The sequence below is a fragment of the Haemorhous mexicanus genome, chromosome 24 (genome assembly GCF_027477595.1).
Source record: "Haemorhous mexicanus isolate bHaeMex1 chromosome 24, bHaeMex1.pri, whole genome shotgun sequence".
Taxonomy (NCBI): Eukaryota; Metazoa; Chordata; class Aves; order Passeriformes; family Fringillidae; genus Haemorhous; species Haemorhous mexicanus.
In genome coordinates, this window is record NC_082364.1 from 4572517 (window position 1) to 4586383 (window position 13867).

The 13867-nt window shown below is 48.2% G+C and overlaps 1 protein-coding gene across 2 annotated transcripts in view; it reads left to right on the forward strand.

Annotated features, from left to right (window-relative positions):
* The window catches only part of LOC132338084 (uncharacterized), a 139524-nt gene that overhangs the window by 33822 nt on the left and 91835 nt on the right, over positions 1-13867 (forward strand). For both annotated transcript variants that reach the window (XR_009489357.1, XM_059867250.1), the window contains exon 2: positions 705-894. Coding sequence is in view for 1 of the 2 variants with exons in the window: in XM_059867250.1 (XP_059723233.1) it covers positions 729-894 (166 nt within the window). In the remaining variant the exon portion in view is untranslated. The remainder of the gene's footprint in view (positions 1-704; positions 895-13867) is intronic.

The window sequence follows — 13867 nt, forward strand, 5'->3', positions numbered from 1 at the left end:
TGTGGGTTGATCTGGCAGAGCTCTCTGCAGGCACAGCTCTGCTTGGCACTCCTGCTGAGAGGTGCCCATGAGTGACTCCAGCACACGGTGCCAGCCCCGAGTCCCACTCCTCCCTCCTCCTCCTCCTCCTCCTCCTCCTCCTCCTCCCTGGCCTTCCAAACCTGGGAATAAATGTTTGAATCGAGGGGTTTTCTTTAGGTAGGTCTGGGCAGGGAAATCTCCGAGTTGAGGGGGAATTTGGGGTGTCTGGGCACTCCAGAGTGGCAGGGCAGCGTGGCTGAGATGTCAGCTTGGCCAGGGGGGAAAAAGAAGTTTTTTTCAGAGCAAAGGCTGAAACATTTGGCCCCACAGATGAATTTTGCTGTAAAAAGGGTGATTCAGGGGGTGAGGTGTTCCACTCTGATCTGTTTCAGGTGCAGAAGGGAAAACTTTACTCTGTGTTTAATTTTTAAAATTTATTTTGTTTCCTTATTAATCAAAACAACTTGTGTTCACTTTGCTTTTAATATGAGAATATAAAAATGCTTTTTTTGCCCCAGATTCTGTTCTGCAGTGTGAAGCTGGACTGCTCTGTGTGCTGTCAGCTCAAGTTCAGGCACCTTTTTCACTCTTCCTTGTGGGATTTCAGTGAGCAACCCTTACAGTTGTGTTCTACAAAGAAATAAATATCTCTCTTTTTTTTATTTTTATTTTCCCTCTCATAGGAGTAACTTCAGTGGGAATTGCTCATGAAAAAGAGAAAGGATCACCTGGATTCTTCTGGAGCTGGGAGTCAGGGCCAGAAATCTCCAGGAAAGACCTGCCCAAGGAGCAAGAAGAGGATCTCAGCTCTCCAGAGCTCCATCCCGCCTGGAGCTCCAGGCAAGCACCATTTCCCTGCTTGGAGCTTCACTGGTGAGTCCTTCTGAGTTCTCACAGGCAGAAATTGTCTCAGTGAAGTTGGATTGCATCACAATTTGATGGGAATTCGGTGCATTAATCAGGGATCTTGTCCCCTGCCACTGCACACGTGTGGAGGGTTCAGAGAGTCCAAAATGCAGCAGGAGCCAGCCCAGGGAGCTGTGTCAGGAAAAGCTGAACTTGGGTTCTGAGCCTTTGGCTAATCCCAAACCCATTTCCTGTCACCACTTTAAATCACTGATTATCAGCCCTCTGCCTTTTCAGGATTTTGGGGGTTGCAAACCCCCAGAACTGAGCCCCTGCCATGAATTTTTGTCCAGGTGGGCTCTGCTGCCATGGGCAGCACCTGGCCAGGGCACTGCCCCTGCTTGCCTGATCATGGAATTTATCCCTTGATGGGAGCAAAGCTTGGCAGGCAGCAAAGAGCTTCTTTAAAAGTGGAAGAGTCTGAAATAAGGCACGAAAGAACTTCTTTTCTTCCACTGGGAAAAGCCTGCTTGGAGAGATTCATTCAGGCAGGGGAAGTGTGGGAGAAGTGAGGGGTGAAACACCAGGCAGGAAATTCTCTCCTGATGGGTGGGGTGATGCTGGTTTCCAGGAAATCAGGGCAAAACTGTGGCTAACTGGGAAGCTTCAGGATGCAGGGGGTGTGCAGGGCCAGCCCTGATCTGGTGGGAGCTGTCCCAGCATCAGCTGGTGGCAGGTGGAAGTTCCTGAGTGGGAATGTCAGGGATGTGTCCTGCCCAGGCTGGACTTCCCTGAGTTCAGTTTTGTGCTGCCAGATTTCACTCCTTATTCAAAACATGTTTAACCAAACCAGAGCTCTGAGAGTGAGCACAGCAGAAAACTTTCATGGGACAATATTGGCAAGAAAGAGAAAAAAGAGTTTTTTAGTGGTTGTTGCTTTCTTTCCAACTTGGGTCACTTGCTCTGTGTTGGTGTTGTGGCAGAAGTGCTCAAATCTGTCTTAATTCACATTTCAGGACATTGTTTCTCTTTGCCACCAGGGGATTTGGGTGGGAAGATGATTTGTGGCACAAATTCAGTTGTGTTTCTACACCTGCAATCTGCTCCATTGCTTTCATCAGGCTGTGCATGGAATTCCCACTTTTATTGGCAGGAATGCATTTTCCTGAGCCAGGCTGGAAACTGTGGAAATTCAGGGTGGAAATTCAGGGTGGAAATTCAGAGTGGAAATTCCTGAAAATAATGGGCATTGTTTTCTTTCTTCACATTTGCTTTGACTCCAAAGGTCTCCACCTGGCTGTGAGCTATAGGTTTAAAATGGAATTTCACAGATTGTGTTTCTTTGGGTTTTCCCACATTTTTTCCTCCATGGTTTGAGAAGGAACTCTCGTGTGGTGTCACCTTTTAGGGCCTGGTTGTTTTTCAGTTGCTGCAGGACTTAGAGGCATTTAGAGAGTTTGGGATGGGATTTTGGGAAGGAATTCCTGGCTGGGAGGGTGCCCAGAGAAGCTGTGGCTGTCCTGGATCCCTGGAAGTGCCCAAGACCAGGAGCTTGGGATGGCTTCAGGGGTCTCCCAGCCCAAACCATTCCATGATTTCTGTAAATTGAAGAGGCCTCTCCAGGCCTTTATCAAAGCCACAGTGAGCTCTGCCCTCTTGGTAGTTTTTCCATCCTTCACAATTTTCATTTTCTGGTCCAGCTTCCTCTTGTTTTATGTGGCAGAACCAGGCAGGAATGAGGGGAAGAAGTCACCAATAATTCTGGGTAGGACTGGCTGAGGTAACCCTGACACAGGAGGGACCCAGACCCTCAGGAATGGGCCAGTGGTGGCTTTAAGAGCAATGAACCAGTTTCAAGCCACGTTCTTCTTCCTCCAGCATCATTTCTGGTTCTCTCTGCCCCCTTCCTGCTGTTGATAACCTGATTTCCATCTCTGGTTCATTTTCCTGCCTGTGCAGAGAAAACCCTGCCAGTTTTCTGCCCTGTCATCACCTTTCCAACCTGCAAATCCCTGCTAAAACCTCCCTCCTTCAGCACTGACCATGGGAAATGATTTATCCCTCTGGAATTGCTGTGGTTCTGTCAGGGCTGTGGAGAGATGAGCCATCCCTGGCTGGGATTTCACTGGAACCAGGTTCTCTCTCCTCATTCCTGCTTTGGTTGGGAATTCAGCTGGAGTGAAGGCATCCTGTCAAGGGGTTTTGGTTATTCTTGGGATGCCTTTTTGAGTCTTGCATAAATAATGGGTGATTAGACAAAAAATGGAATGGATTCAGGGGTGCAATCTGCAGCTCAGAAAAAAAAAAAAAAAAAAACAAAACCAAAGCACCCAGTTGGTTTTAAAATTCAAGAATGGGGAGGGAAAATCAAGTGGTGGTGGTGATTACCCAGAGCAACTGGTGTAATCCTGGAACTGGATCCTTTTTAAGGCTCTTTCCCACCTTTCAGTGATTTCAGCAACACCAGTGGAGGATTTTCTCCTGCTGGAAGCCACAGGGTGGATAAGGAAAGGGATAAAACCCAAAATATTATGGTTGGATCCCAGGAAGTTGCACCAGAGACCTCCTGAGGTCCTTTCCCACCTGACTTGGCTCAGAGCCTTGGGTGGAGTCACAGAAATAATTCAATTAATCTCCTTTTATTTTCTCTTTGGACAATATTCCTGTATCTGAAGGTCCTGAAATCTGCAAATGTCCCACTGCTGCTGGCTGCTCGTTGGATAAAAATGCATTTTCCCATTTGCATGTCTTATCTTTTAGTAGGATTTTTTTTTTTTTCTTTTTAGTTACTGCTTGGGTTCCCTCTTTGAATTATTGGGCAACATGTAATAACAATAATAATAAAAATGATATGGATATAAGAAATTGGGTAGAAGAAATGTTCTGGCAAAGCCTCAATGTCTCAGAGAATCTCTGGTTCAGATCCTACAGGACAAGCTGGAGGTTTGGGGCTCCTCCAGGAAGAAACTTGCCCAAACTTTCTCTTACCTGGTCTATTTTAACCATTCCTACTAAAATCCTAAAATCCCAAACTCTGGAACTGCACAAAGTCCCTCCTGCCCATATTTTTCCTTCTGGTTTTGTCTGGTGGGATCATTGCTCTCTTCCCACACCCAGGGGTGGGGAAGAAGGGATCCCAAAATGAGATTACACCTGGCAGGTTGTTTTTATTTTTATTTGTGACTTGTGGAAGTCAGGCAACTCAATCTTGGCTCTTCAGCCTCTGCTGCTGGTGCAAAATGCTCAGATTTGGCTTTCTGGGAGAATTCCACTGTCACAATTCCACAATTCCACACTGAGGCTTTAGGAGCTTTAGGAAACAGGTCTGGATCATGGGACATTTCTCCACTGTAAGAATATATTAGAATATATTTCTATTCTTAACAGAAATAGAATATTTTCTTCGTCTTCTATTCTAAGATTCCCCCAGAATATATTTATAACCTTTTTATTGTTTTTGTTAATTTTTATTTTGCACCTGTAGGAGCTGTGAGCGAGGAGAAGAGATTTGTGTTTAGCAGTGGCTTCAGTCTCAGATAAAATCTAAGCCCTTAATTTAAAGCAGAAGCTGATGAGGAGTTTTTCACTGAGACGTTTTTCTATTGAAAGCTGTAACAGCTCAGGGAGTTAAATCCTGGGAGAGGTGATTTTTAATATTTCCTTGCAAAGAAATGGAGAAAGAATTGGCTTTTGCTGAAGTTTTCAAAATTGCTGGAAGAAGCACAAATGCTGTTGTTCATCCCACGTGATTTGAGGTGATCCCAGAGCTTTGTGAACTTTCCAGGGGTGACTCAGCTTTGGAGGTGCAAGGGTGTGAAGGGGAAGATGGGGTGGGGAGACACAGGATGGAAGGATGAGGTAAATGATCAGGTTTAGAGTTGAATTCAGTAATTAAAGTCACGGCAAATAAAAGCAGGGGGAGTTTAGTGTTCAAAGCCAGTGTTGGATGGGTGTTGTTTAATTTTGTGGTAGAGAAATCTAAACTTTTGTCAATGATATTTGGGGATCTTCTGGGCCATCTGGTTTGGGGACAGTGCTGGGAGCAGCTCAGACCAGGGGCTGGGTGACAAACCCTCGCAGTGCTGAGGTTCAATCCAAAGCTGTCGTGGCTGCAGAGGACAGGCTGAGCTCCCAGAGCCCTGCTGGTCCTCCCAGTGTGGCTTCATCAGCCAGGCTGGCATCAATTGCTGCAGAGCTGCTTTGGGTTTGAAACAGAACCTCAGGCTGAGCTTCCCCTCCACGTCCAGATCAGATGGGGGCTGGCTGTGCTGCTCTGTAAAAAACATGTGTTCACTGTAAATAACATGATCTATTTTAACTGTATAAATAAATCTATCAAAGACATCTATTTATCTATTTAACCCATGCATAGCTATCCATATAAATAGATTTTTGCTCTCTGATCCAGCCATAATCCCACCAAGAGCTCTGCCACACGTGCCTGTGCTGCTGTGGCAGCTCCAGCTGAGGTCAGAGCAGCTCTGTGTGAGTTCAGCTGCTGGTGGGACCCAAAAAATATGCATTCACTCTACATAATATTATATATTTAATTGATAAAATGATATCTTTTAATTGACAGTATTATATACTTTAATTGTAGAAATGTATCTATCAAATACATCTATTTATAAATAGATTTTTGCTCTCTGATCCAGCCATAATCTCACCAAGAGCTCTGCCTGTGCTGCTGTGGCACCTCCAGCTGAAGTTCCAGAAGTTCTCTGTGAGTTCAGCTGCTGGTGGGACACAAAAAATATGTATTCACTGTACATAATATTATATATTTTAATTGATAATATGATCTATTTTAATTGTAGAAATGTATGTATCAAATACATCTGTTTATCTATTTAACCAGTATATAGCTATCCATATAAATAGATTTTTGCTCTCTGATCCAGCCATAATCTCACCAAGAGCTCTGCCACACGTGTCTGTGCTGCTGTGGCAGCTCCAGCTGAAGTCACAGCAGTTCTCTGTGAGTTCAGCTGCTGGTGGGACCCAAAAAACTATGTATTCACTGTACTTAATAATATATATTTTAATTGATAATATGATCTATTTTAATTGACAATATTATATACTTTAATTGTAGAAATATAGCTATCAAATACATCTATTTATCTATTTAACCAGTATATAGCTATCCATATAAATAGATTTTTGCTCTCTGATTCAGCCATAATCTCACCAAGAGCTCTGCCTGTGCTGCTGTGGCAGCTCCAGCTGAAGTCACAGCAGTTCTCTGTGAGTTCAGCTGCTTGTGGGACCCAAAAAATATGTATTCACTGTACATAATATTATATATTTTAATTGATAAAATGATATATTTTAATTGTAGAAATATATCTATCAAATACATCTATTTATCTATTTAACCCATGCATAGCTATCCATATAAATAGATTTTTGCTGTCTGATTCAGCCATAATGTCACCAAGAGCTCTGCCTATGCTGCTGTGGCAGCTCCAGCTGAGGTGCCAGCAGCTCTGTGTGAGTTCAGCTGCTGGTGGGACCCCCTAGAATGTGCCTGATGTGTGTCCCCTTGTCCTGGCAGTGCTGCTGAGCTGTGCCCTGCCCCTTCCTGCCCAAAACCAGGGATTTGTGGCCTCTTTCTCCTCCAGCCTCCCCGTTTGCTGCCTGCTGAGCTGGGTCTGACCCCGAGCTCAGCTCCAGTGGCTGGGGGGGCTCCGAGGAGGGGAGAGCAAACTGGAAATGGTTGGTTGGGATGCTCAGAGCAGGGCTGGCGTGGATGGAGAGGTTAATTATGCCAGGTTAATTAGCTCTCCATGGGGCAGGGCTGAGCAGGGAGGGCAGTGTCCCTCTGGGGGGTCACACCTTGAGGGCTGTGGCCAGTCCAGACCTGGAGGGGCTGGAGAGTGTCCAGGGCAGGGAACGGAGCTGGGGAAGCTCTGGAGCCCCAGGAGGGGCTGAGGGAGCTGGAAAAAGGCTCAGCCTGGAGAAAAGGAGGCTCAGGGGGGACCTTGTGGCTCTGCACAGCTCCTGCCAGGAGGGGACAGCCAGATCTGATCCCAGGGAAAGGGACAGGAGCAGAGGGAATGGCTCAGGGTGGAATCAGCAGGAATTTCCCCATGGAAAGGTTGTGAAATACTGGCAGGGGCTGCCCAGGGAGGTTTGGAGTCCCCAGCCCTGGAGGTGTCCCAGGAAGGCCTGGATGTGGCACTCAGCTCTGGTGGGGATTGGGCACAGCTTGGACTTGATGGTCTTGGAGGCTTTTTCCAACCTTAATGATTCCATGCATCTCTGGAGGGCCCAAATCCCAGAGGAACTGGCTCAGACTTGGCTCTCAGACTTGGAACCTGCAGCTCGGGCTGGAAGGAATTGTTGGTTTAACTCTGGACCAGTCCTGGGGCAGCAGCTGTGACAAACCAACAACCTAAAATGCCCTGGGCTGCACACTGGGAGATTAAAACCTTATGAACTACCAAAATAATTTCATTTCTGTGACATTCCAGACTGATTTTAGGAGGAGCTGACTTCAGACATCTCCATGAACAAATCCACCCTAAAGATGGGCATGGATGCTGATGCTCACTGGGTTTTTTACAAGAGGAATAGAAACAATAACCCAAATTCTCACCTCTTGCTGCTTTGTCCCCCGTTGTGACATCAGTTCAGTTCAGTGGCATCAACCACAGGCTCTAGGACAGGGATGTTACAGTGCTGGCAAAGGATTATATGATTTTATGGAAAATTATGGAGCTGCTGTAAGCTGTGAATGTGTTCTTGGTGATTTCTGTGTGGATTTCAGTGAAGTCCAAACCTTGGGAAGGGATTCTGGCAGTAGGAAAAGACTGACAGACACTGGCAGTGCAAACCAGAAACACAGACGGGGAAATTTGTGTCAGGATCTCTATCAGGTACAGTTTGAGCTGGGATGTTTAAATGGAATTAAATAGTTGGTGGGGAAAATTCCCTACAGGAATGCTGGACTGGAAGCTGATCTCACAGCCAACAAACTGCTGGGAGCCTTTCAGGGAGCTCCAATGGATTTTTGGGTCAAACTCTTCCCAACACGGGGATTGTCCCACCTTCACTTATTGGCAGTGAGATTTTCACCCCTCTAAACAAGAAGCTGGAGGCAGAACTCAGCCCCTAAATGGTGCAGGGTGAGCTCCCTGTGGCAGCTCCAGGATTTTCCAAGTCACCAAAGTCTGGGTAATTCCTCTCAGCAAAGTGAGCCCGTGCTCTGCTGCTCCCAGCCCAGCCTGTGCCAGCAAAGGCACTCTCAGGTCAGCAGCTTCCATTTCCTGTTGAGCTTTCCTGGAGAGCTCAGCCCCACTCAGGGGGAGCTCCAGGAATGCCTCAGCCCATCCCTGAGCTGCTGTGGCCCTGACAGAAGGGGGTGAGTCCCTCACCTCGAATGATGAAGGGCTTAGTTGTCGTTTTAATGAATTTGCTGAGCTCAGGGATGGGGCTGGTTTGAGTAGAAGCCCCTGGGTACCACAAACATCCTTCCTCCCCCTCTGCAACTTCATCTCATTCTCTTCTGGTTCCCCTTGACTCTGGATCTCCCTCAGAATATTCCTCAGAATTAAGAATTGGCCTTGTTGATTTATTTCTAGATTTGTGCAGCCTGGTTTTAAAGTTGGAGAAGGAACCAAAAAAGCAGAATTTGCTCTTCATCAACTTGAATATCTCTTCCTTTGCTCTGAGAAGCAGCTCAGCTGTAACCAGAACAGCAGATATGGACACAACATAATAGTTAGGATATAATTTATATTCTTATTTTTATAAAAAGACAAAAAACCCCTAACTAATTGATAATCAAGCTGCTTTGCAGTTATTTTATGGTTTGAAATAGAAATGTGCTTGTTTTTCCTTGGCTGTGGTCTCAGCACTGATCCAGGAGCTCTGCACTTGTTGCCAAGGGCTGGGACTGGGGCAGCTGGGATCTGGATGAGGCTCTGCAGTGCTCCTCCTCTGTGGCCACAGGTGAAGTCCTGAAAACAGCAATTAAAAAAAAGAGATTTAGGAAGCTGTCCTTAAAAATAACACAATGCTTCAGCTCAGGAGATGGCATTAATTGGAGGCAGTTCATTCCCATGGCTTTCCAAGGGTTTTCCTCTTTGTTGATGCTGAGCTTAGTAAATCACCCCTGGTTGGGTAAATCTGCCCTGGTTGGGTAAATCACCCCTGGTTGGGTAAATCTGCCCTGGTTGGGTAAATCACCCCCTGGTTGGGTAAATCTGTCCTGGTTGGATAAATCACCCTTGGTTGGTTAAATCTGCCCCTGGTTGGGTAAATCTGCCCCTGGTTGGTTAAATCTGCCCCTGGTTGGGTAAATCTGCCCTGGTTGGGTAAATCACCCCCTGGTTGGGTAAATCTGCCCTGGTTGGGTAAATCACCCCCTGGTTGGGTAAATCACCCCCTGGTTGGGTAAATCTGCCCTGGTTGGTTAAATCTGCCCCTGGTTGGGTAAATCTGCCCCTGGTTTAGTAAATCACCCCCTGGTTTGGTAAATCACCCCCTGGTTGGGTAAATCTGCCCCTGGATGGGTAAATCCCCCCTGGCTGGGTAAATCTGCCCCTAGTTGGGTAAGTCTGCCCCTGGTTTAGTAAATCCCCCCCTGGTTGGTTAAATCCCCCCCTGGCTGGGTAAATCACCCCCTGGCTGGGTAAGTCACCCCCTGGTTGGGTAAATCCCCCCCTGGTTGTGTAAATCACCCCCTGGTTGGGTAAGTCACCCCCTGGTTGGGTAAATCCCCCCCTGGTTGTGTAAATCACCCCCTGGTTGGGTAAGTCACCCCCTGGTTGGGTAAATCCCCCCCTGGCTGGGTAAGTCACCCCCTGGTTGGGTAAATCCCCCCCTGGTTGGGTAAATCCCCCCCCGGCTGGGTAAGTCACCCCCTGTTTGTCCTTGGTGCCTCTACCCGTGTAGGAATAGAAGCAAAAAGCCTTGGATAGTCATGGATGGGTCCCAGGGGCTGTGTGATCTTTTGCAGGTCACCTCCATTCCCCGTGCAATGTTTGTCCAGGCAGAGGTGAAAGGCTGGAGCCTTCCCTGCCCCAGCTCTTGGGTCTGTCCAGTCCTTCTGTCCTGCTTTGATTTGGTTGGGAGCTCCTCCTGATGAGCTCTTCTCCATCCACCGTGTCCTGGGCTGGCTGTAAACTGGAATTCATCCCGGCCTCAGGTGCCCAAAGGGCTCCAAACCCTCAAAGTCAGTGGCTCAAAGTGGCACTAAAGCTCCTGCTGGACCCCGTGACCACAGCAGAGCATTTGTGAGGCCACCTTGACTTTTCTCCAGCAGCAAAAGTGTCAGTGGGGATTTTAAGGACAAATAGTCCCCAAAAATCCCCTGCACAAAGAGCCCAGGGAAGGAAAAGTTCCCTCTATCCCTGGCACTGCTCACTTCCCACTTTGCTGCTCAGGGCTCAGCTGCCTCCAGCTGCAGGAGGAGGAAAGAATGAGAGAACAAGCCCTGAAATGCTGTTTCCCTCTGCTCAAAGGGCAGACAGGGGGGTTACCCACCTGCCAGGCCCCCAGGCTGTCTCTGTTTGCACATTTCACGTGCCTTCATTTGCAGCTGGCCGTTCCTTTGGGTGGGTGCTGCCTTTTCCCATTTCCCAGCAGGTAATTCCTGGATAAAGGGAGGCACTGCCCCATCTGTGGGGACACATTGGTGGCCCTGCCTGCTGCCACCTGAAGGGCTCTTCACCAGCACTCCTGTGCTTTGGGGACAGGCAGGGGGGGACCTGGGCCCACAATATTATGTCACAAACTAGAAAACACCCGAGCCTACAGCAGCTGTAATGGCATAATAGGATAAGTGCAAGGCAGGAGCAGCAGGGTATAATAGGTACTCAGCTGCCTCTGAGATGGGGCCTCTGTATTTACCTGGATGGAAGGAAGCTGGGAAACTCGGCCAGCATGGGGACAGTGGCAGTGTAAGTGCTCCAGGAGGTGGCTGTGGGTGAAGAGAAAAGGCAGCAATCCCAGGTGTTATATAATAAATAATAATAATATTTGTGCTCGGGCTGGCTGGGCCTGAAAGGCTTCACCCAGCTCTGAGTGCTGCTGGGGCCTCTTTGGTGTTGGGTTTCCTGATTCCTTCTCTCCCCCTGGCTCTCTAAAAGCCTCTGCCTGGTGTTTTTGTGCTTTATTATGTCTGGAGTGGAGAGCAGCTTTCATCTGCCTTTCTCTAGGCAAGGAAAGCTCTGGATTCCAGCAGCTGGCAGGGCAGGGAAGGGTGGCTGGATGGCCAAGGCTGTTTGTGGTGTTCCCATCCCTGGGAATGTCCAGGGCCAGCCTGGAGCAAGCAGGGACAGTGGCAGGTGTCCCTGGCCATGGCAGGGCTGGGATGAGATGAGGTTTAGGATCCCTTCCAACCCAAACCAGTCTGGGATGGGGAAACAGGAAACCAAAGAGGGAAAATCCCAGCCCTGAGATCCATCAGCCTTCCTCACCCGCCCTGAGATCCATCCACCTTCCTCATCCATCCCTGAGATCCATCCACCTTCCTCATCCATCCCTGAGATCCATCCACCTTCCTCATCCATCCCTGAGATCCATCCACCTTCCTCACCCAGCTCTGAGATCCATCAGCCTTCCTCACCCAGCCCTGAGATCCATCCACCTTCCTCATCCATCCCTGAGATCCATCCACCTTCCTCACCCATCCCAGCCCTGAGATCCATCCACCTTCCTCACCCTCCCTGAGATCCATCCACCTTCCTCATTCATCCCTGAGATCCATCCACCTTCCTCACCCAGCCCTGAGATCCATCCACCTTCCTCACCCAGCCCTGAGATCCATCCACCTTCCTCACCCATCCAGCCCTGAGATCCATCCACCTTCCTCACCCAGCCCTGAGATCCATCAGCCTTCCTCACCCAGCCCTGAGATCCATCCACCTTCCTCACCCACCCAGCCCTGAGATCCATCCACCTTCCTCACCCAGCCCTGAGATCCATCCACCTTCCTCACCCACCCAGCCCTGAGATCCATCCACCTTCCTCACCCAGCCCTGAGATCCATCCACCTTCCTCACCCAGCCCTGAGATCCATCCACCTTCCTCATCCATCCAGCCCTGAGATCCATCCACCTTCCTCACCCAGCCCTGAGATCCATCCACCTTCCTCATCCATCCAGCCCTGAGATCCATCCACCTTCCTCACCCAGCCCTGAGATCCATCCACCTTCCTCACCCATCCAGCCCTGAGATCCATCCACCTTCCTCACCCAGCCCTGAGATCCATCCACCTTCCTCACCCGCCCTGAGATCCATCCACCTTCCTCATTCATCCCTGAGATCCATCCACCTTCCTCACCCAGCCCTGAGATCCATCCACCTTCCTCACCCAGCCCTGAGATCCACCCACCTTCCTCACCCTCCCTCCCACTGGAGGGGTTTTGCTGCAGGTCCCAGAATCCTGGGCTCGGTGATGCTTTGGTGCTGAAGTGTGGAATCTTTCAGGCCAAGGCACGACTTCCTGGCACTCAGAACCATTTTTAAGCTGGGTTTTCCCTGCTGCTCTTTGATGTAGACTCAGCTTTGCTCGTGGCTTTGTGGCTTATCTGCATCCCTAATTTCACTTTTCACTTCTTTGCTGACTTGGGTGAGGATGCTCCTGTTGAAGTGATGAGTCATTTTGACTTGGATGAAAATTTGCATTTTTTTTTCCACAGGGGCACTTAGGAACAGGTTAAATGAACCATTCAGATGATTGAGAGAGGGAGATGCCAGGGGAAGTGGAAATGTGTGCTCTGCTATTTTGTTCCTCTTTGCTTCAGATTGCTTTTATTCATTTAATTCCTGAGATGGGGATTGCTGAGTAGTGCCTCCCTCAGCATTGCCTCCCTTTCCTGGATTTCTTGGGCTGAATTAGTTGGAATTCATTGATGGATTTGGAATTGTTGTTTTCCCTGTAGTGCTGTGCAAAATCCACGTTATAATTCCAGGAATTGTCAAGCTGGACTGAATATAATTCCAGGAATTGTCAAGCTGGACTGAACTGTTGAACGGGCACAGAAAGATGCACATGGGAGTCTTTAGGAATGAAAGATGGGGAGTTAAAAAGTAGAAAATGAAACTTTAAAATATAGATTTTGTGAATTTTCTCAAGTGGAGACAGTGGTTTTTAGGAGGAAGATCTAGTTTAAAAAAATCCCAAAGTATGAAACGTATTTCCAAGTGGGAGGGGATCCTTCCAAAGCTTTTGTGGGAAAAAATATTTTATTTTTTTGTCCATGATGTGCTGAAGTACAGATGATCACACAAATTACAAAGAGCTGAGGGGCATAGCCTGACTTGGAATCTGAAATAAGAAGGGGAGATTTGTTCTTATCCCAAATATCATCCCAGAAGATAACGCTATCACCTGCCAGTTTGGAACGAGAGGTTGAAATACCTGAAGCATTCTGAGTAAAGATGATTTGTAAACCCATCCCCAGGCCGAGCCTGTCCTGCAGAAAAAGCAGGACCTGTTGAAACATCACTTATTGGGAGTTTGCTGCTTTTCAGCTGCAGTTAATTCTGAGTAAATGGTCTATTAATAATTGGGTTAAAGCAACTCTTCCCATGGCAATGCAGGTTCTTGCCTGGCCTATTTACTGCAGCATCAGGGCCTGTCCTATTTTCCAGGAGTGTTCCTCTCACAGGGTGCATAAATCCTGTCTCACGAAAGGGAAACTGAGGCACAGATGGGGAGAGGTGTCCTGAGAAAGGATCAACAAGGCATTTTAGGGACTTGAAGCAGGAGCATTCCAAATTTGAGGCTCAGATTCCTCAGCCATTTGTTCTTCCAGCGTCTGGTTGTTGATGGATAATTTGGGTGGGGGGGAGCACACACAGAGAAATGCACATTTACAGGAGCTGGAACGGGCTCTGATGGCTGAGGGGGCGTTTAGGGAAGTGGGGTTTGTTACTAAACACCTTCTTTACGTGGGCACACCTCCCCAAACCCGAGCTCTCCTTGCTCTCCTCCCAGTTTGGGGCGTCCAAACCCAGCAGGATCTCATCCTCCAGCGCGGAGCAT